Source organism: Falco biarmicus, chromosome 2 (genome assembly GCF_023638135.1).
Source record: "Falco biarmicus isolate bFalBia1 chromosome 2, bFalBia1.pri, whole genome shotgun sequence".
Lineage (NCBI taxonomy): Eukaryota > Metazoa > Chordata > Aves > Falconiformes > Falconidae > Falco > Falco biarmicus.
In genome coordinates, this window is record NC_079289.1 from 4,767,695 (window position 1) to 4,795,180 (window position 27,486).

At 46.5% G+C, this 27,486-nt stretch overlaps 2 protein-coding genes across 10 annotated transcripts in view; one reads left to right on the forward strand and one right to left on the reverse strand.

Moving 5' to 3' along the window:
- KCTD21 (potassium channel tetramerization domain containing 21) lies at window positions 1-14,993 on the reverse strand. 6 transcript variants are annotated; one of them, XM_056327010.1, is made up of 5 exons: window positions 14,877-14,981; window positions 13,178-13,306; window positions 12,477-12,599; window positions 12,126-12,392; window positions 1-5,905 (listed from the first exon to the last, which is right to left on the reverse strand). In XM_056327010.1, exon 5 carries the CDS (start codon window positions 5,873-5,875, stop codon window positions 5,093-5,095), a length of 783 nt encoding a protein of 260 aa, XP_056182985.1. In that variant the 5' UTR covers window positions 5,876-5,905; window positions 12,126-12,392; window positions 12,477-12,599; window positions 13,178-13,306; window positions 14,877-14,981; the 3' UTR covers window positions 1-5,092. The 6 variants fall into 6 exon arrangements, with proteins under 6 accessions (XP_056182985.1, XP_056182986.1, XP_056182987.1 ...); XM_056327011.1 differs by lacking the exon at window positions 14,877-14,981 and having other exon boundaries at window positions 12,313-12,392; window positions 13,178-13,664; XM_056327012.1 differs by lacking the exons at window positions 12,477-12,599; window positions 13,178-13,306 and having other exon boundaries at window positions 14,877-14,939.
- The window catches only part of USP35 (ubiquitin specific peptidase 35), a 30,093-nt gene continuing 16,720 nt past the window's right edge, over window positions 14,114-27,486 (forward strand). The window contains exons 1-2 of one of the 4 annotated variants that reach the window (XM_056327003.1): window positions 14,114-14,356; window positions 25,944-26,640. In XM_056327003.1, coding sequence (XP_056182978.1) covers window positions 25,959-26,640 — 682 coding nt within the window. In that variant the 5' untranslated portion in view covers window positions 14,114-14,356; window positions 25,944-25,958. Of the gene's footprint in view, window positions 14,357-14,910; window positions 15,094-15,630; window positions 25,013-25,943; window positions 26,641-27,486 lie in introns of those variants that run through there. The other 3 variants (XM_056327004.1, XM_056327002.1, XM_056327001.1) reach the window with 3 other exon arrangements.

The window sequence follows — 27,486 nt, forward strand, 5'->3', positions numbered from 1 at the left end:
TCCTGCTTCATTCACATTTTATTTACTGTTTTCTAAATCACATATTAGGAATAGTTCACAGAAACGTTACAGGCAGAGAAATGCAACCTGATTTTTAAATATGATAGCCCTACAGGCTCTCTATGGAAGCGGTAAGAAATAAAAAATTAACATTTGATACTTTCTAAATAGTATTCATTCAAAAGCATGGGTTTTACTGTCATTCCCAAGTGAATCTGAGAGCATAATCTACACATTTATCCTCAGTCCAGCCCTTTTTGCACCAAATATCTGCATGACAGCCTGTACTAATTTGCATTGAGACTTCTACTGTCAGGGCCGCATATTAGCACTGCTTATACCCTGCATGTTTGTGTCCATCAGTGTGTGGATACGGGAGTCGTTACGGAACAACAGTTAAATATTCTAAAATCTATTGAAATTCTGAAACCAAGTTCAAAGGGATGGGGCGAAAAATGAAACTCCCCAAAGGAGTCTTCTTCATAACTTCTCCACTTATCCGTGAAGTATCAGAAGATCCTAGATTTATTTTGCACAGTCTGTGGCTGATGGCAATATTTATCACTCCCGTCAACCTTATATATGGACCCCACCAGCCTTTCCTAGAGTGGGAATAAATCTGATTGATTACAGGTATTTACTGCTGTGAACTCAAGTAGCAATTTGTACTCGGCAACCCAGTAAAAATATGGTAACTACAGCAGTGCATATGTTTGGTGATGTAAAGCACATAAAAATTGAAGCAAAGCTGCCTGCTCCTGACAAATCACTAACATAAATCTTGGCACAACCAATATCTAAGGATCATAACAGGAGATTAAAACTGGAAAGGACCAGTGAGTCATTCTAATCGCAGCCTCCTTCTGTCTTCATTGTTATCTCACTGGTTTTTTTCCCCTGAATACATCAGGACTCTTTATTCTCTCCCTTCTGAATCCTGGATTTCTTTTTAACATGTGAACTCTTTCAGGTCCAACTTTGCACACCTATTTCTTTTATTTCCCCACCATTGCCTGCAGCAACACTCTTCCCACCAACTCCTGCTGACCCTTAACAGCTGCATGAACCAAAGATGCCTTGATATTTATGTATGGTTTCAGTCCCTTCATTGCAAGTAGACATTTTTAGGTATTTAAGAGCTATCAAGCCTGAAAACACAGAGAAATCCATGAGTGATTCTGGACTCCACTAAGATGCTTCATAGTAATCTTTCTGTCATATAACAAATCCTACTGTGCTACGCACATTCCCGTACCTGATAATGTCATTAGACTACAGCTAATGGCTTGTTTATCATCTGCCCTAACTGGTATTTTTCTGCTCTAGCACTGCTGATGTTCAGTGGTGCTCTCAGCATGTAGGCCATTTAGAAAAAACAAAGTGCAGGACTTAGCCTCATTTTGAATGTGAAAGTGTTGAAGGAGAGAAGGCAGAATCAGAACAGGAGTTAAGCACTGAGATGTGGAAGAAAGCGCCCTTCAAAGTGTAAGGGAAAATACCTCACTAGATCCTTTCCTTGTTCGCAGGCCCTTACAGGAAAATAATGAGTTTGTTCTGAGAGTGAATATTCCACTCAACAGTGAAATAATTTTTAGATGTTCCTGCTACTTAATGCCAAGTGCTTTTCAAGACTAGTGAGGGGTTGTGCTCTACTTAATATGGCTTTGTGCATGTTTGCTTTTCTTTAATTCAGGAAAACTCTTGAGAAGAAGAATCACCAATGCTGTTGCCTGGTAAACAAAAGCAAGTTACACCTCTGGGGTTCAGAAAAAGAAGGTAAACAAAAGTCAGCTATCTAGATAAAAAGCAAACAAATGCTTTGGAGAAAGAACATTCCTATAAACAGCCATTACAATGCAACTTACAGACTGCAAAATTAGGGAGCAGATATAAATTTAGCTTGGTGTGTAGTTTGAAATAGCAACTGCATTTGTTTAACATATGTCTGACTGCAATCGCAAGTGATTCACCATTTATTTCACTTACTCAATTAACATGCAGAATGACTGTGGCATTATAAATAGTATGTCATGCTTAAAGGTGTTTATTCTGCTTAGCAATTTAGAGGTATCTCAAGTTTTTCTGTTCCTCCCAAAGCCTGTCTTCACTCATGTCTTTACACTTGTTGGAAATTTTGCATCTTTCTGCATACAGAAGAGATATTTTGCATCTCTTTGTATATTAATAAATGACAGATTTGTGGCTGGCTGCACCTTTGCCTGATTTAGTTACGTGAGCACAGATAGATGTGTATTCAAGTCCTCCATCTTTTCCATAATAGACTGATGGATTAAAGCACTCCAGAAGACCTGGGTTCAGCTCTCTCCTCAGTCTGTGGGGATTGAAACCCGTATTTCCCTGTCAACAGAATCACCCCAGTTACTGTCTAGGCTGGGTTGGGGCACTCTTCATTTCTTGTTTAGACTTTAAAGAAACTGTGTAACTGCTTTTACTTTGGGTGCTGCTACTGTCAGAAGAGAAGAAAAGGAGGTGGGAGCAAAGGGGAGGAGTAAATGCTCTAGATAAAGCTATGCATAGTGCTTTTATGGACTCTTCTTACTTGTCTTTCACCAGAAAATGCAGTAACGATTCAAGTCTCCCAGGGCATAGTTTTGTTTTGCTGAAACAGAAGGGAGCAAAGAGCTTTAGAGGTTGTGGATCAGACCTTTTCCCCCCTTCCAAATGAGAATCAAGCCCATTGCTCTTACCTTTGGATAAACTCAAGCTGACAGGGAACAAATTACTACAGGTAAGTATTATTTTGGTGCTGACATACAAGAACTCCTGTTACAGATCATTTAAAATCTAGGTTGTGGGTTAAAAAGAAATACCGTCAACAGTCCCCCAGAGCTGTTACCATAAATTCAGCAAAGGTGTATCTGTTTCAGGGTATAGATTTGATAAAAGAGCATTCATGTATGGTATTTTACAGATCATAATCATATTACCTGCATAGATCATCACTGTGAATGTCCAACTGACAGGCAAACTCATGTCAGAAATAAGATTCACACAGGAGTTGCTTTGCTTTGGCAGTGGCCTGCAGCAACCCCTGGAACAGACTGCTCCCACATTATAATTCAGGACAGCAATGGGGGAAAAAAAGGAGTTCTTCAGTTCTTCCTAATGCAACTAAACCTAGAAGAATATGGTGACTCAAGCTGGAATTTGGCCACAAAATCCTGTTTACAATCCTCAAAATTCACAAAACTTGAAAGGTTTAATGGTTCTGAGGGCTTCAAGCCCAGTCAGTGCTTCCCAACAACACAGTCCCATGTACATCATGCTGGTTTAACCCCAAGTCAGACAGGGGCAGTGGTCTGTAACAGGCTGCCAGTAGCTGCAGAATGTGCATTTTTACCTTCAGCATGCTGATTTGTGTTGTTCATGCAGTTACAGCTTGGGACAGTAGAAATACATTTGTCTCACTGTTTTTTACAACAGTAACAAAACGCTTTTTTATGCTTCTTCACAGGTCAGCTTAATGCAATGACAGACTTGTTACTTTGAGAAACAAGAACATGAGCAATACTGAGCTGTGCAGCCCTATGCTAAGAACTTTTGGAAGCACGAAAATTCTAAATACAGAACTTGGTTATTGCATTTTCTCTCCTATCTCATTAGAGATGACAGCAAATGTTCGAGAGGGTTTCTCTTACACACGCAGCAATTTGGTTAGGGAAAGACAGCTAAGATACTTTTAAACATAATTAGCTGAGAATGAACCACCTTGAATGTGGCACAAATGATATTTAGAGCTAACATGCAGCTAGTGGATTATGATCTTCATTACAGGACAGACTGGGTGTGTAGAAAGAGCTTGACCATTGTCATCACCTCTGGTTTTCCACTGCCTTACCTCTGACAGTCTGACACTGAAGCCAAGCAAGCAGGCAAAATGCTAGCTTAGTCACCTGACCGCTTCACAATGATGTGTAAAAAAAAAAAATGGCTCAATGTACCAGGATAGGAAAAGTGACCCTTTGTTTTTGTAATGAAAAATATTAGGCATAACCTGATGGGAATGTTGTCTTTTCAGATGGAATTCATCCTACCCAGAGAGCATCCCATGCACTCCAGGCACTGCTGAAGGGAGACATACCCCCAAAAAGGCCGTGTCCAGGAAGCAGAAGAGGCTCAAACATTTAGAAGGTATCTGGGGGCCTCTGCCCCTAAATCTGTCTTTGCCTCAGAAAGTTTCAGCAGCATCCTCCAGACAAATACTAACATTGTAAGAGAAAGAAAAGGAATAGTTGTCTTGGATGCCTTTGGAATGTAAAAGTGAAGATTTTAAGAACATCCAAAGCAAAGTTCCCCCACCAGCCATAATCTTCTCAGTTTGTAAGACGGCCATTCTCTCTGCTATGGCTTCCTTGATCATTCCCCATGCCAGTCACGTCATTCAAACATGGCTTCCCTGAAAGCAGAACAGAACAGGGGCTTCCTCACAGGGTTCAGAAAAAAAACCAAGCCAGCTTCAGATGGTGACAGAAATCCTTCACTGAACCCAAAGAGACAGGATCCCCTCGATCCACTTCTTGTTTGCAGTTTACACCATCCTTTTCAGCTATATTGAGTGAGTCCATGGGGGGAGGCTTCTCTGTGGATCCAGCCAAGCTTCTTGGATGCTCTGCACAGGTGATATGGCAAGACGTGGAGAATGTGCTCCCAGGGCTGACTGCTGCACTGCAGCTCCATGGCATCTTTCACTGCATCTGTTCTCCAGAGACATTCCAGACCTTGATTACCGAACCTTGACATCCCCTTGCAATATAAGTTAAGGATCACTCCCATTTTCCGACTGGAAAACGTAGGAAGGACAGAAGTGATTTTCCCCACAGCTGTACAGCAGGTCAGAGGTGGAGGCAGAGACAGAACCAGTCCTTAATTCAGGTGCTAGACAATACTCCCTCTGTCTAGAATACGGACATATTCTGAAAGGTATTGGAAAATGCATTAAAGGCAAATCATCTCCCTGTTAGTGACTCTTAATCCAGATAAGCATGATTCTGAATTAGGCTGTAAGTGTGTTTTAGAGGGAAACACTTTACCTGTGTTATCTCCATGCTGGCACCATAATAAACAGCCATTCCTACTTGTACCGAATTAGGCGAATAACCTTATTATTCATGAAATCTGAAGTATGTGGATGAGAAGAATCTATGCAAAAACCATCACTCATGGCTATTTTTAGCACTTCTTCCACAAATACCTGGAAACTATTGATTTGCTTATTATCTGGCACCACCCAGAGTCTCTTTAAATTCTGCCTGGTGTACTCCTCTTCGGGAAGGCCTTCCACGCTTGCAACCCAGTCTAAGGTCAAATGGTTGGGGTCTTGCAGGTAGCTGGATATTGAAGAGAGGTTTCCATTGAAGCAATAGTAAAGTTTGGACCCAAGAAGCTTCAGGAACAGACATGACGTGGAGAAGATATGAGCACTGAACACTTCCATGTTGGAAGAAGACAGGCTGTAGATCTGGGGTGCTTCTCGGACGGTGAAGTGAACAGTCTGGGTCTTCTGATCGAGCGTGATGTTGAGCATGGCATTTTTCTCTGCTTTAGAAAGTTCCACCTCCTTCTCCTGCAAGGCCTCAATCAGTGGCTGAATCTGATAAAAATCAACCTCCCGTCGGAGTAAGCCCATTTCCTGAAAGTCTTCGGGGAGGTCCAAGTGAGATGTTCGTAAGAAATTCAGGATATAGCGGAAGATTTTTCCGTCTCTGTCAATAAAGCAGTTGCCTTGGCTGTCCTTCTTGGTTGGGATCTTCCCACTAAACATGGCCCCCAGCATGGAGTCTGGAAAGCTAGTCAGGGTAGACAGTGAGGTGGTATAGAGTTTTCCTCCAACATTAAGTGTGATGGGTTCTGACATGATGGAAAAGTCACAATGCTGGGACTACTTCTAAAAAATAAAAATAAAAATCCAACACCACACATTTAGTTGCATTTAGTTGTTTGAAAGGTTAAACTACAACGACAGAGAGTCCTAAATATATAAGGGTAACTACATGCCAAGAATTCATCATGGAAATCAGAAGTGGGGAATTACTTCTGGAGGTTGTATCTTGAGAACAAGCATAAGGATGTTTTTTCTCCCAACAGACTTGAACAGGACTTTTGTTCAGTTCAGTTTAGTACCAGAAATCATGAGTTTTCCACAACTTTACAATCACACTAAGATTGTAAACTCATGCTCTTCAAAGCAAGAGTTGTGTCCTGGGCTCACCTGATTCCATCTCTCCCATGAATACAGAATTTAGAGGGGGAAAAACAAAGGACAGGACAAGAACCAGACACATCCCAACGTCTTCCATGGCACCTGAAGATACAATTAAAGCAGCAAAGCTGTTGCAGCAGAATCCCCTGACACACATTTGAGTGCAGTCAGCCTAGCGAGGAGCCAGGCTGTTAAGCATGCAACAGTCTGTGGTTCCATTCAGTAAAAAAAACCACCAGGCTTTCTCCTTCCAATGTGCTTTACCTTAGAAAACATTTCTTAATTAATTTGGGCCATATCCCAGTTGACGTAGTTTCCATGCAGCTCCTCTGCAATCAGCTGAGATGAATGGAGGATGTGATTTTATAGAGCAGCTAAACATCACTGCCTCTGGAAGGGACATACCTCCTTTCGCCCTCCACCTCCTCCCTTATGCCAGCCCTGGCACTCATCTGACCCCACAGTGAGCCACTTTAGGGAGAAACCCCATCATTTTCTATTCAGGATATGTTTCTGCCACATCTTGGAACCAGATGAAAGCCAGGGCTGGTGCAAGGGAAGAGGAAGGAGCTATGTAGCCCTTTCCATTGCAGATCGTCTCAGCTGCCTTGAAAGGCTGGGCCCCCATTCCTGCTAGCCACAGACCTGCAAATCTCTTTTTCCTTGTTTGCTGAATCCAAATCAATCAACAGTTCATTCCCAATTTTACTGTTGACTTAATCTGCAGGAAACCCATCAGCGTTTGCTTGCAGATGTAGGAGGTAGCTTTTGCTGTAGTAACAACAGTCATTCAACAGAAAGCCGCCGAACAGCTCCCTTAATTAAACTTAAATGCAGGCATTTTCCTAACTGGTCATGGAATAATCTTAGACACTACAACGCTATCATCAGCTCCAGAGTCACAGCAAAATACAGATCTGAAGAATGTAATCTTGTGCTGGAATATAAATTCTTTTATGGCTTCTAAACCCCAAATAATAGTGTTAATGGCACCCTTAAATACTCCTCTAGACTGCAAGGACATTTTGCCATGAAAAACTCGCCCAACCTAGGGCAGCTAATGAACAGGTCAAAGGAGAATCTGTATTTCACTTGTAGTTTAAGACTAACATTCCACTCTGTTCTTTGGCTCGCTTTAGCCCTTAGCACACAGTGTGTCAGTGAAGAATAGAAAGAAGCAGTTCTCTAAATGCACTGAATGCTTTGCCTGTGTATCCCTTCATCCCGCACAGCCAACAAAACTGGCACATAAAGATGCATGTGTAGACTAGCCCAATACCCTGCCTACGCCCATCACCAAAGACCATCGTTGTGACCAACCTCAGCCAAATAAATCCTAGAAAAAACTATTTGTTCTAGTGCTAACCCCCCCTTAGCACTGTAGTCTCAGCGTACTTCCCGCTCTTGAAGACCTCTACCCAATTTCAAGTTTAAAACTGATCATATAGAGGCTTCAACTGCTCTAATTCTGTAGTACGAGCGGCTGCCATGTATTTTTCCCCCTAAGAGCTTGCAATATGTCTGTAAGAGCATTGCTACAAGCACAATCTGACATTCAAAAACCAGCCTAAAATTGATTTTACTTTTTTTCAAGTTTCATCAAACAGAAGCCTTCCCTGAATCTTCCTGCAAATAACACAGCCTGCAGAAGCAGGACTAATGGTGGCCCCAAAGGCCATGTTTGATGCTTCCCAGCTCTGCTACCCCTCAGGCTGCTTTAGACTAAACAACCCAGATTTTTCTGTTCTTTCTTCATAGGTCATGTTTTCAGATTTTTCAGCCCGAGCCTGCTTATTTACGCATGGGAGTAGTTTTCTTGTGCTCTCTGCCAGCCTTAGCCAGGTGCAGAATGAGGTGTTTCCCTTGATGTGTACGTGACAGGCTTCACTTGGCAAAGCCTGTTGTCCAGAGTCATGACCTAAAGACCACTGGATGGTCCGAAGATAGAGATTTTCATTTCAAACTGAACATCCACCCTAGGTTTATTCTTATCCAATGACTCACTGGCTGTGTAAGCTGAATGAGAGACAGACATCTCAGTCCAGTCTGAACCGATAATGGTAAAATATCTTGTAACTGGTTTCTTTATCAGCAGTCTCAAAAGGGAGGCTGCCAACAAAATATGGCAGTAACATGAGCTCTTCAAAGCTGAAGACCATGTCTATGCTGCCAGGAACAGCATCAGGAATTTGACCAAGCTTTAGCTCTGTTGTTGGAAGAGTTGTGGGTGTACTAGCACAGCACTTGGCAGGCACTGCATTACTCCCTCCCTGCGTGGGCTCTGCTCCTCTCGCACCTCTGGATGCTGCCCAAATACATGCCCTGACCAGCCTATTCTGCTTATGGCTATTTTGCAGTCTACAGACCCATACAGGCTGGATTTCAGTCTCCCAGGACACCAGTTTGCTTTTATTTTGGACTTCCCCACTTCCCCCACGCTGGACTAAATTTCAAACATTTAATGATGCAAACATTTGGCCCATGGATAAGGCTACAAGATAACTATTCCACAGCTGTCCTTCATAAAGTAGAATCAACACATGACGAGTTAATCATCTGCTTTTGCCTAATTCATCCTATTACTTGCAGGTTTGTATCTTCATAGTACGAAGATGGATCTGGTAGTCTGGCAACCTCAGAAGACCCCAAACCACAGCACAAATAAGCACACATATGTCTACTAGATACATCATCAGCCTGGACTTAATGCATTGACCAACCAAGGTACTTGACAGTAGCTGGGGAAAGAAAGTCAATCTTTGCTGCTTTTTTCTTATAAACTTCTTTATGAAAATTTTTTTATAAACTCATAAAAATTAAAATTAAATGGGTTGTTCGTTTTCTCTCTTTGCTCATCCAACCAGCATTTGCAGCCTCTATCCTAGTCTATGAGGCCTGGGTACTTTGCTAATGCAATAAAAAGTTCTCCAAGGATGCAGCATGGAAACTACTTCTGCTTGGTGGCATTTTTGCAAAGAGGAGGTACCAAGATAGCATCTGATCTTGGACATGGGTGGCTATAACCTGCAGTCACCCAGGCCAAGTATGAATTGGGTTATGGTTCTTGGAAGCAGAGAATTACAGTAAAGCCTTTCATGTAGCTGTTCCCCAAGTAGCACTTAAAATCCATTCAAATTAGATCAGCTAGAGATCTAATTTGAGAGTTGAAGATGTGAATTTGGCCAAAGAGCACAGGATTTATTTTGTGCTTTTAGAGTGACTTGTATTTAAATGCAACTTTCTTTCTAAAACAGATGTATTTAATGTCACGGGGAAAAAAATACCTATGGTTGACTGAAAGTCACAATCTTTTCAGCTGATGTAAATTGAGAGAAACCAGCAGTGGAGAACTTTTTGGAAAAGTCAAACTCTTGAATTTAAGCTGCTGTCTGAGCATTTCAACTGATCAGGGCTTGTAAATTTTAGCTTGGGTTTTAATCACAGGAGCATCCTCAACAGATGCATAGAGACCATTTCTGTAACCCATGAACATTTCCACCCCATGAGTTTAGTTCAGCAAATAATTGGTTTGAACCTGGGAGAGTGACAGGGGCTTACACAGCAGGAAGGTATGAACGAGCATGTGAAATGACAAAATCTACCTGTTTTCACTTATCAATGACCATCAGCTCAGTTCCTTCATTAACATAAAACTTCCTTTGCTTTATCATTTTGACTGTAGAACAGCTTTGGATAAGCTTATTTTCCCTCTTATGTGTTCATCACATTTAAGAACATCTTAATTAGCTAATAAAATTCTGTATATGTAATTTAACTGAATACTTGTTTCACCCAACTTGGCAAAAACCCACAAGTGTACAAGTAATCATCCAAAAAAAAAAAGCATCAGTCATGGTTTGCCAATATAGGTAAAATGTAAAGAAATAGCACAGATATTACTACGTATTTAACCACTCTGAAAAATAGGTACAGCTGTAGTCTATTCTTTTTAGCCACAAAATGCAGTTTAATGGGAAGTCTAAAGTTATAAATATGTTTATATGCTTTTCAAAGAGATGTGGATCTTAAGACATACATCTAGGTATATAGTAAAGACAATTTTTAACAGGATTTTTCAGGTTGCTTATTCAGATAACAAATGATAGCTTAGATCATTTCAGTTAAAAATAATCTACCCTGAAACAGCAAGTTTATGAAACACTAAACAGATGCAGTGTGCCTGCTTCTGTTTAACAGTCTCACTGAAGATCTGATGAAAACTCTCTCCACATTAATGCAATAAAGCTAATAATAGTTTAACCAAAGCTAAAAATACCAGCAAGGCAGAGAAAAGTTACTGAACAGATCAGAAAAGAAAACATCAAATTTTTATTTGGGAAAATGTGTAGCAATGCCCGAATTTCCTTGACAAGTAAACCCTAATACAAGTATTATATATACTTGTACTATATTGTAGTATGTATTTATTGGGGAAATATTGCTTGGGAAAAGCAGCAGTAATCAACTGCAAACACAGATTTCACTTTAGCAATGGCAGGGAAGGAAAATGAATCAGTTCTCTGGGATTTCAGAGGCAATGCCTAAGACATGGTTAACAGGCTGATCCTAGTGTCATTCACAGGATCTCATTAATGAAATTAATTAAACACAGGGCATCAAAGCAAATTATCTGTAATTTGGTAGGAGTGGATCATGATGTGTTGTTAGGGTTTTCAAAGTCCATCCCACAGACTTGCTTGTGGCCTCTGTCCTGGTTTCAGCAGGGATAGAGTTAATTCTCTTCTTAGTGGCTAGTACAGTGCTGTGTTTGGGCTCTGATGTGGGAACAATGCTGACAGCACACTGATGGTTTTAGTTGTTACTGGGTGATGTTTATACTAAATCAAGGGCTTTTCAGTTCCTTGGGCCCTGCCAGCCAGAGGGCTGGAGGGACACGGGAAACTGGGAGGGGACACGGCCAGGAGAGGTGACCCAAACCAGCCAAAGGGATATTCCATACCATATGACATCACGCTGTGTATATAAACTGGGGGAAAAAGAAGGAATTGGGGGACATCTGGCATTATGGTGTTTGTCTTCCCGAGTCCCCGTTACGTGTGACAGAGCCCGGCTGCCCTGGGGATGGCCGGACACCTGCCTGCCCAGGGGAAGCGGTGAATGCGTCCCTTGCTTTGCTTTGCTTGCGTGCGCGGCTTTTGCTTTACCAATTAAATTGTTCTTATCTCAGCCCTGGAGTTTTACATTCCTTTCTGATCCTCCTCCCCATCCCTCTGGGTGAGGGGGAGTGAGCAAGTGCCTGCGTGGGGCTGGGTTGCCAGCCAGGGTTAAACCATGACAGCCTCTGAAGCCTTTACGCATAGCATTAAAGGCACTAAAAGTTGTAGCATCCCCTGCAACAGAAGTTACTGGATGCCATGACAGCAGCACAGTCTTTTGCTGCCAGACGTAGTGATACATGCCCATTTACACAGTCATTGCCCTGGTTTTAATTTTATACATAAGGTATTGCACTGCTGGTTAATTTTATAGTGTAGCGTTCAATAGCACACTCATAAAACATCCCTCCACAACCAAACTTTGGAAACCTGTATTTAAGAAGTGAAATATGTGCAGCTTTGTTAAAAAATAGCTGAGGTGCAACAATGAAGTGCAAAATACACATACAGAAAAAAAAAATTAATTATTTAGCTGGCACAATGAAGGAAGCCTAAGTGGCAATAAAATTAAAGCAAGCTGGGGACTATTTCTGCTAAGCCTCAGGAAGAGCAGCCAGACTAAAAACCTCTCTGGCTTTTTGAATATTGCCCAAGAGAGCTGGTGAAAGCTGGATAAATGTTATGAGAGACAGATCAGGCAATGCATTATAGGAAGTCATTCTGCACTGGGAGGGGCAGGATTGATTTCAGCTAAAAAGGAGGTACGAAAAAAAGTAGTATCTAGGCACCTGTACAGCAGCTGGAGACTTTAAATGTGATTTGGCAGGAGAAGATGGTGGTTTGCAGGATGGGGCTCCAGTCTGCTTCATTAGAGTGCCTTAATGGCAAACACATGATCAGGCAAGGAGACTTCTTTCCGTACCATGCTCATTCTGCTCTGGGTCTTCCCCCAGATTCCCCACACTCAGCACATACCACTTTGCTCCAGCATGTCTTGCTGAAGGTCGCGTTTTGGTTTGCGGCAGAAATTCCAGTTTCTACAAAACACCCGAGTCCTGAGAAAAAAAAAAACAGAACTCAGGGAAGTTGTGAACTCTGGATCTGGGCACACCAGCCCACAGCGCTCGCTGTGACTCTACCTGCAGACCGGTTTCATGCCTTGTCCCTTCTCAAGGGGATGATTTCACAGAAGAAATCCAGACCCTCAGCTAGAAGTTTGTGCCTCAACTGTTATGGGGACTGTAGACGAGTCAGTCTGAAGCCTAGATGTTACCCCGTGAAAGACAGGAGAAAAATAATAATAAAAGAACAACAAAGGGAGGGCAGAAACAAAATAAATAGTATAGGGGATTAAAATAAAAAAGAAAACTCAGCTGACCACTTACCTAGCCAGCAGCAGCCAGCATGCATCGAAAGCTGAGTTTAAGGAAGGATTTGGGATAAAATCCATCTCAAGGACAGACTCACCCTTCCTTCATGTATTCCAGATGCACATTTACTTAGCTCAGCTCATCCTCAATTATAGAAGGTTAAACATTTGCAATATGGTTTCTACACCCTATATGCTTATTTATAGTAATCTTAAAGAAAACCCATTGCTGCAGGACAGACCCACCTAATTTTGGACACTAGTTTAATATAAACCTTTGCAATAAACATAGAAAATCCCACTGTATTCAGAGGCTTAAAATTCAGTAGGTGAAGCAGAATGTGGTACGTCTGCCAGGAGCAATATATCCCGAAATGCAGCACCCATGGAGGGGAAGCGGCTGCTTTTTGTTTCAGGACTGCTGAGGTGCTCTGGAAATTTCCAGCTGGCGTTTGGGGAAAGGCCACTCACCCCTGAGGCTGACGCAGGGGACACGGGTGACAAGCTCCGGGAAGGGACTCCAATTCCCAGCAGGCGCGAGGCAGGAAACGACGGGGCTCACCCTTCCCTTCTCGCTGTCTTACCACGCTGACTATCCACCTTTGGAGAGCAACTGCTTAGCTGCCAGTCATTTATATTTTTGTATATTTAATTTTCTAACCGTGCTTTGTTAGACACAGAAACGCTCCTCTGCCAACGAGACGCACGAACGACGGGAAAGTGTGAACAGGAGTTTCATAACATCCCTGGTCGGTTGTGAGTGTGATGCTGTGTGTTTGTCCCTTCCCACACCGGCACCTTGACGCCCTTTGAGCATCTCCTGGGCTGCTTCCTTAGGGATGTAGGTGAATGCAAAAGGCTGCACATCCAGCTCGCTGCAGATGCTGAACTTAAGCAATAAAGAGATGAGGGCAGGGAGACAGCAGCAGGGAAGTAAGAGAGGGTGCTCAGCTAGTAAGAGGAAGGAGCAATATAAAACAAAGGTCAGCTTCCTCCTGAGAGAAAAGGACTGAACACAGTGGCGCACGGCGGGGAGGAGGAGAATGAAATGAAGGTTCCCTGTACTGAACGAGAAGGGCAGCAGACAAGATGGAGGGGGAGAGGGAGCGCAAAGCCAGAGAGATACAGCAGCAGCGAGGAGGTTTGGAGGAAAAAAGCCAAAGTGCTGCGGTGCTCGGTGCTCTCCTGGCGTGGCCTCCGACACCCGTGGGCTCAGGGGCTGCCAAGCCGACTGCCAGGAGGGCACTGCCACTGGCTACACGGCAGTGGGCACATCACTTTTCCTTGCAAACAGCTGATGTCACCCTTTGTGCAGTCCAATATACTAATTTAATGCCGGCCTCAGCAGAGGTTTTCACCGGTTTCTAATGTCCTGCCTAAGCATCCACATGAGCATCACTTGGCATCCTTGGTGTATCTTCCAGATACTCTTTTTATTTCCTCCCTGGACCACTTCATCCACACACGTGGCAGACCACCACCTGCGTACAGCTTGCTGCACAGGCAGGGTGGTTCAGCAATCCAGCTTCCCACCCCATCTCCCGCCGACACCGTCACTTCCAGGGCGCCCCTGCAATTACACGGTGGCTAATTGCCAGCACGGATGCAGCTGCACGCTGGCAAAAAGCACTCGGAACCACCACCACCAAGGTAGGTGCCAGGCAGAAAGAGACCCTCCGTGGGGCGCAGCTTACGCACATCACCCAGCTGGGGCTGGGTGCAGCTCGGCGGGATGCAGAGCCGGCCCTGGGTGTGGGCATGCAGGGCCTGGATGTGCTGAAGTGCTGTAAACGTTTTAATTTCGGGGATGTTTCATTGAAAGGGGGGTGGGGGTGGGGGGGAGGCAAAGTTTGCAGAGTGGCGCTGAGCCTCACCCTGTGAAGGGGAAGCAGAGGTATGGCTCCTCCCTGCCCAGCCAGGCGTTCGCACGACGCAATTAGCTTAAAATACTAAAAAAATAACCCCAGAGCGGGGGATCGCCCGCCCCCCCCCGCATCCCACTGCGCTTCCCCGCGCAGCAGCCGCGCAGCAACCCGGCCGCCCCCACCCCCACCCCGTGCCTCAGTTTCCCCATGGCGGCGTGGGGGGGTTGGGTTACGGTGGGGTGACCCCAGCCCTTCCCACAGCCCCCCGCCGGGCTCCCCCCCCACCATCCCCGCCGCGGACCCACCTGCGCCCCCTCCAGCCGCCGGGCCCCGCCGCTCGCCGGGCGCACGGGAGGCGGAGGCGGCGGGGGGAGGAAGCGGGGGGCGCGGCGCGGAACGGCCCGGCCCGGCCCCGCTGGGAGTTGTAGTTCGCCGCCGCCCTCGGCCCTGCCCGCAGGATTGCGGCTCGCAGCCGGACACCCCGCAGCCTGCGGGCACGGCACGGCACGGCCCCGGCGGGAGGTAACGCGGGGAGGGAGGAAAGGAGGTGTCGGAGGGGGCTGGTGGGATGGGAGGGAGGGTGCGGGAGGGATGCTCGGGGAGGGATGCGGGAGGGGTGGTCGGGAAAAGTGATGCGGGAGGGGTGCTCGGGGAAAGGGATGCAGGAGGGGTGCTCGGGGTGAGGGATGCAGGAGTGAGGTCTTGGGGGTCGGGATGCAGGGGGGATGCTCGGGGGAAGGGGTGCAGGAGGCATGCTCGGCAGAAAGGATGCCGGACGGGTGGTCGGGATGAGGGGTGCAGGAGGGGTGGTTGGGATGAGGGGTGCAGGAGGAGTGGTCGGGGTGAGGGATGTGGGAGGGATGCTCGGGAAAAGGGATGCAGGAGGGATGCTCGGGGGTTGGGATGCAGGAGGGAAGTCTTGGGGAAGGGGATGCGGGAGCGATGCTCGGGGGTCGGGATGCAGGAGGGACGCCTGGCGGAAGGGGTGCAGGAGGGGTGCTTGGGGTGAGGGATGCAGGAGGGAAGTCTTGGAGAAGGGGATGCAGGAGGGATGCTCGGTGGAAGGGATGAAGGAGGGGTGATTGGGCAAAGGGGTGCAGGAGGGATGCTCGGGGTGAGGGATGCAGGAGGGAAGTTTTGGGGAAGGGATGCAGAAGGGGTGTTCAGGGATCAGGCTGCAGAAGGGAATTCTTAGGGAAAGGGGTGCAGGAGGCGTGCTCAAAGGGAGGGATGCTCAAGGGAAGAGAAGCAGGAGGGATGCTCAGGGGTTAGGATGCTCTGGGTTGGGATGCTCAGGGGTTGGGATGCTGGAGGGATGCTTGGAGGAAGGGGTGCAGGATGAAGTGGTGCAGAACGGATGCTTAGAAGGAGGGATGCTTGGTGGGAGGGATGCAGGAGGTGGTTCAGGGGTCAGGAAGCAGGAGGGATCCTCGGGGTAGCAATGCAGGAGGGATGTTCAGTGCCCAGGTCACAGAAAGCAGCTGTGTAAGGGAGTAAGGGGTGCTTGGGGGCCAGGATGCAGTCAGGGTTCTTAGGAGCTGGGATGCTCAGGGGAAGGGGTGCAGGAGGGATTCTTGCGAGGGATACTTGGAGGGATCTTGAAGAGGGCTTGGAGGGAGGTATGCGGAGAGACGGTTGGAGTAAGGGCTGCTCGGAAGCTCAAGATGCAGGAAGGAATCACAGTGAAGGGGTGCTCAGAGGAGGGAATCAGGAGAGAGGCCCAGGGTTTGGGATTTGGGATTCCCAGAGCAATGCTCAGAGAGAGGGATGCTCTGTGGTCAGAATGCAGGAGGGAACCCTGGAGGAGGGATGCTTGAGGATTTGGGTGTTGGGGGGTCAGGCTACAGGGGGATGCTCTGGACGGCATTGGCAAGTGGGTGTGTGTGCACTCCCTCGGTGCCTGCAGGGCTTTGCAAAGCTGTTTACAAGGCAGCATCTTGTTAGGAGAAACTGGCCAAGATGGGCTCAGGTTTTCCTCAGGGAAGCTGACCTGGGGAGATTCACCCAGGGATGTACCCATCCCACAGGGAGCCAAAAGACCCTAAATGTGAGGGTCAGATTCAGAGCAGTCCAGATCCAACGCCCTTTCAGGTTAAAACTGCCCTGGCTTGGACTTCGCAGGTGTTACCAAAGGATAAAAGCAGATGTTGGAATATTTGCTACTTCCATGAGGTTTTCAAAATGCTTTGGGATCTCAGCTACACCCTGCTGTGTTTGTGTCACAGGACTCATGGCAGTGAAGTTTCAGCCGCACGTCCTGCCTCAGACTGAAAGGATGTAGCATGGGCTGACTTGTGCCTGGGGAGGGGGTTCGAAATGCCCTGGGCATCTTTGTGATGGAGTCTGCAAACTTTGTCATGGTCCCACTCCATCTTCCTGGTTTCTGGATTGGCGCTGATGCAAAGTCAAATGTGTTAGGGGCTGGAGGGAATCTGAAGTCTCAGATGAGTGTCATTTTTCTTGAAGGCACCACCAATAAATTGGAGATCTCTGTATCTCCAAGCAGTCAGGCAGCGTCTGATGAATCCCAGCCAGCATCAACAGTGTCGGCCCTTGGTCCAATATGCTTTGGTGAACAGGGCATGCTTTTTCCTTGGGCTATATCCAGGGGTTTAATTTCTATACACAGACAAAAGCAGACAGAAATCTGAAGAAAGGCGAGGGATGTTAATGCTATAAATACCTTCTAGAAAACAACCAGCTTTCCGGAGTAGATGTATTTACAGTCTCCAGGAAGGATGATAGAAAGGACGTTGGTCTGAAGGTCAGTGCGGGATCTGGGCACTCCTAGTGTAAAGCCCCATGAAAGTAGGGTAGCACAGCCTTGGCTGAGAGCTCTGCTAAGGAGGAGAGCAGAAAGCTTTTGGGGGAAGAAATGGAAGATATCTTCATCTGGGGAATGTGAGGAGGAGTGACCATCCTGGGAAAAACTTACCTAGCGTGGGCAGGACAAAGCTTTTTGGCATCCAATGCGAAATATATTCGGAAAATTGAAAAGCAAGCGGGGTGGGTTATTTTTGTCTGTGGTTGGTGCTGGGCTTAGCCACAGAGCCAGCGGTTTGTCAGTGTGGGTCTGGTGGGTAGAGCAAGTCCTGCCTTACGTGCCTTTCTCTGCTGCTGGTTTTCAAGGCAATGGGAGAGAGGAATTGAATTCCTTGTGTCTTGCTTTCTGCATCCATACCAGGACAGCTGATAATATGCTAGCGATGGTTCTGAGATGCTTTATTAGGAAAGGATACAGGTAGGTATTAGAGATACGTGTGTGTAGCTGTTGACCTGAGGGGAGGAACGGAGCTGTGAGGAGTCATCTGGAGAAAGAGGGGATTTTTAGAGCCTTGGGGTTTATTTGATATTACTGCACTGATCGCTTTGACATCCAGCCAAAGCCTTTTTTTTTGTTTTTAAATGACTGGGTGCCTAACAGCAAAAAACACAGAGCAAGAGAAGAGACTGGGGGATCTGTGTGCACCAAAGGGATCAAAGAAGAAGCACTGGAGAAATAAATAAGAAAGCAGGGTAGCTAAGATAGATGGGGTCAGGTGGGGCAGCAGCCCAGCACTGTTGTCCATGAATTAAGGCCGTGGTAGGTTACTTGGAGATGACTGATAGAATTGTATGGTACGGTCGAACATATCTATAATGTTTTAGAGGAAAAAGGACTGCTTACATCTGTGGTACAGCAGAAGAAAGGAAAAGGGTCTGCAGTGGTCTGTGGGTCAAAAACATCAACAGATTTTAGTAAAGGAAGGGACTACTACATGGTAAATTTAGGCTGATTGCAAGTAGGTGTCTTTTGGTTAGTTACTTTTTAGGGAACCCTTAGAAAAGTTGTGAGGCCACAGGAGAGAAACATGCTGTTCCCAGGGTGGAGCTCCTGATGTACAGCAAAGCCACGCAAAATGCAACAGTCCAGCTGGGTGGTGATGAGCAAATAAATCTTCACTCTCCAGAGGGGACAGAAAGCTGCTGAGCAGGGTGGAAGATCCTGCAGAGCATGGGGACAACCTCCTGCTCCAAATCTGCTGCTGCCCGTGGCTGGAGGGGGATCTCCATCGGGGTGGTACTAAAGGGCGGTTCTGATTCAGCGCAGCAGAGGACAGGAAAGCACGAAGAGCCTTGCCAGCCAGGAGTAATTAGCTCTAGTGAGTAGGAGACGTGCAACACAAGCGCAATCTGTCACTGGAAAGCAGTTTGGGACAGAGAGCGAAGAATATGTGATCTCCTTGAAAAGAGAAGGTGAATGTAGAAAGGCGGATTATAATTACATGCAAAAAAATTTGGCTGGGCTTCTGTGCTGGCAGTTTTTCCCTCTTACGACTGCAGAGGGGTAGGGTCTCACTTCTGATTCCAACGGGGTATTTAACTGGATTTTTCTGCATTTATTTGCTCTGAGTTTCTGCCCAGATCTCGTGAAAACAGACCTGATCCTCTGCTCTGCCATGGCGCTTGCCTGGGTGCAACTGGGATAGCAGCTGAAGCAAGCAATGTGAGGTGGAGCATTGCCGTTAATATATTTGCAGGTTTGGCTGCTGGCTCTGCCACGACCTATTGCATCTCCTTGAGCAAATGGTTTGGCTTGGATGTGCCTCGGTATTTTGTACGGCTACAGCAGCGTGAATGGTGTCTGCTGTGTCGCTTAAGTGAGAGAGTTACTCCCTTGTGTGTATTCCCACAGACACAGTTTGTAGGCCAGCGGGCTCTATTTCAGTTGAAGCCTCCAGGCATTATTACGGTGCAAATAACATATAAGGGAGGCTGAGGCTTCAGAGAATAAAGAATAGCTGGATGTGAAATAATTAAGAGAGAAGTAAAGGGAGAAGCAGCAATTGTGTCATTGGGAGGACTCAAGGTAGAAACCAGAGCATTAAATTGCTGCGACTGCTTGATGCATACACAGAAGATCATTGGAATGGAATCACATCGCTGACATTAATTAAGGTTATTCAGTCAGAAGAACTAGATCTCAACGAAATGAAGAGTATAACCAGATGTATAAGTTATACTAGATCACGGGGAGGCAGCGGCAGGAGGTGCAGTACATGGGTGAGGGCCCAGCACTGGCCTTTGTTTGATGATTTCCAACTCTGTAGGGAAATTGCTGTTTCTTCCTAGTTATTTAGAGGGCTTTTGAGCCTTTTAGAAAAACAGTCATAGGGGAGTGATAAGGATGACTGTGACTGTCCAATACCTGCGGGTCAGGCTGTATCGATCGGATGTGGTAATGATGAGCTGCAGGCTGTAATTTCCCCTTCTTGGCTGGGTGAGCAGGTAGGTACTTTGGACCCCCCCCAAAAAAAATCCCCTTTGCCTATGAATTAAAAGAACATTTGTTCCCTGCAAAAAAAGTAATAATCATTAGGACACAATTCCTTTGATGTTCCTGGAAGACAGATCTAGAGAGCTGTGATACAGCAAGGGCTGGCCCTTTGAAGAAGTATGCCAAATGGCAAATTTTGTAGAAATTTTAGAGAATACAGTATTTTTTGCGCAGTATTTTGTGCTCTAGCAAGGCACGGGGTGCGCTCCCTTCCACCCTGCAGCAGCTCAGCATGCTGCAGGATTGAGCCCTAATTGCCTGGCTGCCTGGAGGATGCAGCAAGAATAACAGTAATGTCTTGGCTGACATGAAAGGAACCGTTTCAGCAGGACTTAAGGACAATAAAAGGTGAATCTGGTTTCTCTACTTCAAAATCTCCAGAGAATTCAGGGAAGTACATCATGATTTCTTTTTCTTTGTAAGAAGCAAATTATGTCATTTATCAGTCTGTGTTTGGATGGTGGGATTTTTTTCTCCCTTAGTGGTATTCATCAAACAGTATGTGATACTGTTGTAGGAAATGTGCTGAATTTATCGCCAGGATTTCCTAAAGGTAAGATACATCTCAGGTCTATGTTTTCAGAGCTTTGTAAGATTTGGGGTGTGGGAACTGATATTGCATTCTGGAAAAATATACTAAGGAGCCTTTGCAGGAAATCTGCTGCTGGCAGGGACAGGGGAATGAACTGATTTAGAAGTAATTGGAGAAACTTCAATTGAAATGAATCCTAATTAAGGAAAAGACACAGACAGAAGAAAAATTTAAGGATGCCTCTGAACAGTACAGATTATGAAGATTAGAGCCAAGCAATGCCCAAGGTGACTTTTCATCTTGAGGCCGGGGTTTGGCTTTTTTTTTTTTCGGTTTACTTTGTTTGGAGAGTGAAGCCAAGCTGGTCGATGCTGCTTTTTTGCTTAAATCTCCTTTCCCACTTTGCTTTCTAGAGCATGGTTGGGTATCTGTCCTTGCAGAGACACATCTCATGGTCAGCAACACCTATTGCAAATGTTGATGAAATACTTCATTTTATTTGTGGCTTTAGATGGAATTAAAGTCTGGAGCCAGGGCTGCTCTTTTTCACAGCACCCTTTTATTTTGAGGGGGCAGGGGCAAAAGCACTGTGGACCCTGGTGTGTGTTTGTGAATGGAGCGTGTGGTACCCAATGCCATCAACACCTGTTGATCTGCCAGGTGGAACAGAGAGTGTCCTCAGGACAGTTTTGTAGGTCTGAACATCTGCGTGACAAGGATGAGACGGAAGACATCCCTCCCTCTTCCAAAGCACATCTCCCTCTCTAGCACATCTTCAGAAAATCAGGAAGGGTTATCTGAGAACCTACTTCTGTTGACCTCCCTTTGGTTCTTGGGATGATCATAGAGCACATCTTCTTGGAAGCTGTGTGTGGGCACATGAAGGAGGAGGTGACTGGGAATGATCAGCATTCACTTACCAAAGGTGAATCATGCTTGATCTATGTGATGGCCTTTAAGGATGGACTGGTAGATCTGTGGGTGAAGGGAGACTGTGGATTTTGTCTTCTTTGACTTCAGTAAGGCTTTTGAGATGATGTCCTGCAGCATCCGTGTATCAAAGACACAAAAGAAACTGCAGTCTAGATGGGTGGACTTCTACTTGGGTAGGAAATGGGCTGGAACTATCCTGGAACTTTCCCTTTTTAATATTTTTATCAACAACCTGGAGAAGGAGATGGAATTCACCTCATTGCATTTGTGAGTGACGCCAAACTGGGGGGAACAGTCAATACGCCTGAGGGCAGGGCTGCCATAGAGGAGGACCAGGACAGGCTGGGGCTGACAAGAACCTTGTGGAATTCGACAAGGACAAAGACAAAGTCCTGCACTTGGGATGGGCTCATGCGGGATGGGCTCACCGAGCAGGGATGGACGTGGGATGGACTAACCCAGCGTGGACTAAGCCCTTGCACTGGTGAAGGCTGGGGACTGACTGGTAGCAGCAGCACACACACCACACACCCCCCCCCCCCCACATGCCTACAAGGACATTATTCAGGAGGTAGAGCCAGGCTTTTCACAGCAGTGCATGGCATGGCAGGAGAGTGAGAAGAAACAGACGTAAATTGAAACAAGGGTTTCCAACTGGAAATAAGGAAAAACTTCCCACTATGAGCTGATTAGGCACTGGGGCAGGTGGCCCAGGGTGGTTGCATGATCTCCATCCTGGGATGTTTTTAAGGTCTAAACAGACAAAGCCCTGAGCAGCTTGGTTTGATTTCAGCTTTGTGCAGGGGTTGGACTAGAGACCTCCCAAGGTCCCTTCCCTCCTGGTTCTGTGATTTTACCCACGTTGCTCCTGCCAGCTGTCCACCAGGGGAGCAGAACAGCTTTGCCATTTCGTGGCATATTTTTCTGTTTCGCTGCAAAGCTCATATTGTGTACTTTCTGTTTTATGTGAGCTACAGAACAGATGGGAACCTCAAAGCAGTTCTGCAGATTAATAATTAACACTTTGACCTTCTTCAGCATCCTTGTGTGCTCCAGGAACTTGGTTCTCTTCACCAGCAGGAATGAGCTGATCCTCCCAACTTGTCTGTGACTTCTTACTGCCAGTGAGGAAGATGAAGTGCAGAAAGGTTGTCCCGCTTCAGGAGGACTCATTATAGAAGCCTGATTATCTGAGCATTTAGTCTCTTTATCTGAGTATTAAACAGAGAGCCAGGGATCAGGTCTCCAAGGCAGCATTTGGCTGCCCAGCAATGGAACTGCCCTTCCCTCTCCTGCAGCTCCCTGGGTTATTTATGACACAATTCCAATTTCCACAACAAACGAGAGTGATCTTACAGGCAACGGTCTCCTTCACTGCAAACCCTGATTCACTCTCCAGGCAGGTCCTGGCGTGGGGAAAAAAAAAAGTTAATATGAGATCCTTTCCATAATACCTCTCTGGAAGCGTCTGGGGCTGTGCTGGGGTGGAATTAGCCATCTTAATTCCTAACCTTTGGAATGTGAATGATCTTTTAGTGTAGAACGCTTTTTTAGCGTCGTTTTGAGACTGCAATATTTATCGTTATGTATTACAAAGCAACATGAGTGCTGTTTTAATATCGTTCTAAGATTGTCATATATATTGTAAATGACTCCTTAGGGGCTCCCTGGCTAACATCCTCTACCCTGGCTTTGTCTGGCCCATGCCCGGGGGGCAGCTTAGCATACCCCGATACACAACAGAAACACGGGCTGTGTGTTCCCTCCTGCTGGCACCGGGGCAGCTGGACAGATGTAGGTGGGACTGTGTTAGCTGCTGCGCAGCCTTGTACTGAAAAGTCCTTCGTTGGTGAGGACAGCATGGACCCTCCATCACAAGCTCAACTCAGGTGGTTCTCCCCGTGGGTCTTTGAGGTCCTAATGTCAATATCAGACACTACAACGTTTCTCGATGAGGAAGATGCTTTGCCTTTACAGTCCTTGGATACTCTCCATTGGCACTTGTTTGTCTGTTGACTACATGGGGAGTTGGTTTCAGCCTTGTCCCTGCCACAGTATGTTAGATGAGACCTGGAGAGGCAGCAAGCCTGGGGTGATCCATCTTCATGTCCCCTTCTGTGATCAGCCTGAGAAAGAATGAAGCCCTTTCAGGATGTAAACTGCAAGTTCATCTCAAAATTCAGGCAGAGGTAGACTCTTTGCATGGAAAATCTGGGTGGAGTTTGGCAATGCTGAAGTGGCTAAAAGCCCAGTCATACTGGGAACAGCAGTGGACCACCATCACCACCAAGAGGGGCAGGGAGCCACCCAACACCACATACACTGGTGGGCTGTGGACTGTGGTGATTTGTGGGGTTAGATCTAAAAGGTCTGTGGCCATGATTTGGTCGTCCTGCCTGTGTGATGTTTCCACAGCGCTGTGCCACACTCCACATGGATTGCTCCAGGGAAGTAACCACGTACTGGTGAGACGCAACGAGTGAGCACTGTAGATCCTCCTGTCTCTTCCTGGTAACTTATCTATCTGCCAGATGCTTGGGGTGTCATGGTTCAGGCTGTGAAGCTGTAGAGAGGAGGTGAAGGGGGGTACCAGCTTGACTGCAGGTCTGCGCCAGTCTCTGTATGGCCAAGATGACCACTGACCTACAGCTAGGACAACTGCTCCTCCTGATTTCTGGTCTGTCTGCAAGCCCCATCTGCTCTCCAGGTTGGCTTTTAGCCTTTGCTGTCGCTGTGGTACCCTCAGTTTGCGGTGAAAATACATTACCTGTGGGCTTTTATTCTCTCTTCTTACCTTGTCCTCATTTGTCACTGGTTTATTGTATGCTGGTCCCTCAAGAGTCCAATGAGGAGCATCAGCTCTGCCATAGCTTGTTGCAGGGAAAGCAGCAGTGATGCTCGATGGGGAAAAATAAATCCAGCACAGGAACAGAGGACCTTATGAGTCAACAGGCAGGGGACAGAAAGGCCATCGTGGTGCCTGGAAAGACATTGCAGCCTAGGCTGCCATCATCGCTGGATGGGGAGGTGGCCATGCATATATCATGGTTGTTTTCATCCTGTGAGATTGTGGGGGAAGCAGTGGTGGGAAGAGGTGGATTTTGGTCAAGTGAGAAGGCTTCCCAGCCAAGCTGCTGTGAGCCAGAACTTGAGGTTTGTATCTGGCATGGGTTTTCCCCATGCAAGCAGCTGTCTACCAGGAGAGAAGGTACATTCTGGCTTACTCCAGGGATGAGATGGTCCTTGGAGGGCATCGTCTGAGGTCCCTTCTGGATGTTATCTGTGAAAAACGTACCTGGAGTACATACTACCTGTGCATACATTTTTTTTGTTAATATAACACTACCCACTTGAAAAGCTTCAAATGCTTTCTAAGTGCTAACGAAGGAAGTTCCAGCCAACCCCACTAGGAATTGCTGCACATTGTCCTCATTTCTCAGATTAGGAAACTGAGGAACCAAACGGTGGTGATTAGTCTTCTGGTCAGACGCACATGAGCCTGGGTGGATCTGTACTGCCTTGATTCCTCATTTAGGTAACAAAGATGATACGTGCCTTCCTTCTCTCTCCCACATGGATCGTTTCAGGCTATGGGCAGGAAGGGATGTTCTCCAAACATGTATTTGTGCAGCACATCGCACTGGGGGGACCTGCTGTGGGTGAGTCTTTATATAGTCCCTGTAACATGTTTTAGGAAATCCTGGCTATCTAATTTTATCACTCTGTAACAGGGTTTCTTGTGCAGTAGTGCACCTGACACCTGGTTGTAAATGTTGTTCTGAGCATTTCCAGGGAAATCCTTTGGGGTTTTTTAAGCACTTTCTCCTCTAACACTTCATTGCTGGTGAATTTGGGCCGTGACGAATGGGAAACTTTGCCTGACTCTGCAGTTTCTCTCCCCTCTCGCTTTGGTCCTGCATACAAATGCGGCAAGGTCCTTGGGGAGCAGCCAAGACTGCACCACTCAGCTGGAGTGGCTGGCAGCGCAGCATAAATGTCGAACGTACCCCACTGCTATGGCACGGGGAGAGGCTGCAATGCCATCTCTGCTTCCCAAGGCTTTTCTCTCCTTCCCTGAATGTGAAGACAATCATTGCGAGTGTCTTTGCCTCTTGAGGACACCTGAGCCAGCAGACACCAATGGAAGACCTTGGCTCCCCTAATTCCCTACTCAGCCCCTCCCTGGGTCTATGGCAGGCTGTCTCCAGCAGGGATTGGATTTTGGGAGACATGGAGCACCATCTTGAGTTGCTGAACCCATCAAGGAGGGGGAGCTCACCCATCCCTAGGGTCAAGTATAAGATTGTAGTTGGTTGTTTACAAGACAAAACACTCATATGTGTGACTAGTCCAAAGACGTTCTGTACTTTTGTGTGCTCATTCAGTTTGGGGGCTTTAGTCTCAGTCAAACAGGACCAGAATGGAAACTATTTTTGAATGCCACCATGAAAATGGCACAAAAATTGTCATCTTCATAGTGGTCCCAGACAGTTCTCAAGCTCTGCTTCTTTAACCTTCCTTGCCAAGTTGGGGTTGAAAGCTCAGCAGACCCTGCTTGAACTAATCTGCTGCTCTGTTCCTCTCTTTCAGCAGCTGGGAGCAGAGATGGATAAGATACTGGAAGCTGTGGTGATGTCCTCATACCCCAACAATGTGAAGCAAGGGCTTGTGAGGCGTGTCATTGAGGCAGCAAAGCAGCCCATGGACAGTGAGCAGTGCTGGTCCATGCTGGAGCTGTCTACCAAGCTTTATCTCACAGGGGACACCAAGTATAAAAGAGAGATCGGGAAAGAGGTTTTGGAGGTCTATGGCCACTACCACCCAGAGGAGTTTGAGGAGTTCTTCAACGTCCGCTTCCTGCTGAGTCTCCTCCAGGAAGGCTATGGACCTCTGGGGAAGAGAAGCCATTACGTACTTGATTATATCCAGTTAGGACTGCAGTTTGTCTTGGAAAGCCCGTCAGCAAACAGCATCTTCAGCTTATTGAGGATCGAGGTGCTCCGGAAAGTCTGTGAGAGGCCCAGCCCCAAGCAGTGTGCGAAGATCAGCAAACTCTTAACCCAGCATCCTCAGTGCATCCCCACCGGCAAACACCAGGTCTTGTTTTGCCAGCAGCTGATCCGGTGCATCGGGCAGTTCCAGTGCATCTCCGAGGGAGAAGAGGACATCATGCAGTTTTTGGAGCAGGTGAACAAAGTGAGCAGTTTGCTGCAGAGGATCTGGAGGACTCAGACCTCAGCCATCCTGCCTTCTTTGAAGGAGCTGTTCACTATCATTTCTTCAACAGGTAATTAAACAAAAAACAAAAAACAAAAGGCTGGGAATGTGAATGTTGGCTCTGATGAAGTCAAATTTGATTAGTTTGACATCTTGCATGGTTCTCCTCCACTCCAGAAATACAGCCACAGCTGGAATGTAATAAACAAGTATCCCTAAACGTTACCCAGGGCTTTAAGCTAGGAAAAAAATATCCCCTGAAAGTACACAGACTCTGTACACAGGCGTTAAGTGGGTTGAAATATTTGCAGCGTAAGTTTGTGTGTTCAGCATTTTCCAGCATCAGTTGGGCTTAATGGAGAGCACCTTATCTGCAGCTGGTTAGAGTGGGGCTTGAAAGCTTTTAGAAACGTCACTCTGATGGCTGACTTGATGGGACCCCACAGCCTGCTCCCTACCAGAAGCTAGGGACAAAGTTCAGGAGTTATTTCTCACTAGTCTAGAGACAGGAAGCTCTGCTGTCTCTCTGGAGGGTGGTTGTATCTTAAGGTGGGACAGAAGATATTTATCTGACTTCTGGGGCCTTTAGTTATTGCAGAGGGTCACAGAAGATTTTTGGAGGTTCCAGGCTGGGCTCTCTGCTGGCAGGTGAGCTCCTGCTCCAGTTATTCCTAAGCCCATGAGGAGATGGGTTTTTCAGTGCATGCAGAGGAAATGTGGGACCCAGGGTTGGCCTGAGAACGTTGTTGTGCCTGTGATCTCTTCCTCCCTTGGGGCTGTGTATGGCTTCATGCAGCAGCCCATCTGTTACGACCCAGCCTCACTATGTGCTACACTGGGATTTGGGGAATTCTCCTCCTGGCACTGCTAAGTGTGGACTTCACATTGCTCATTTACACCAGCTGACTAGCCACCC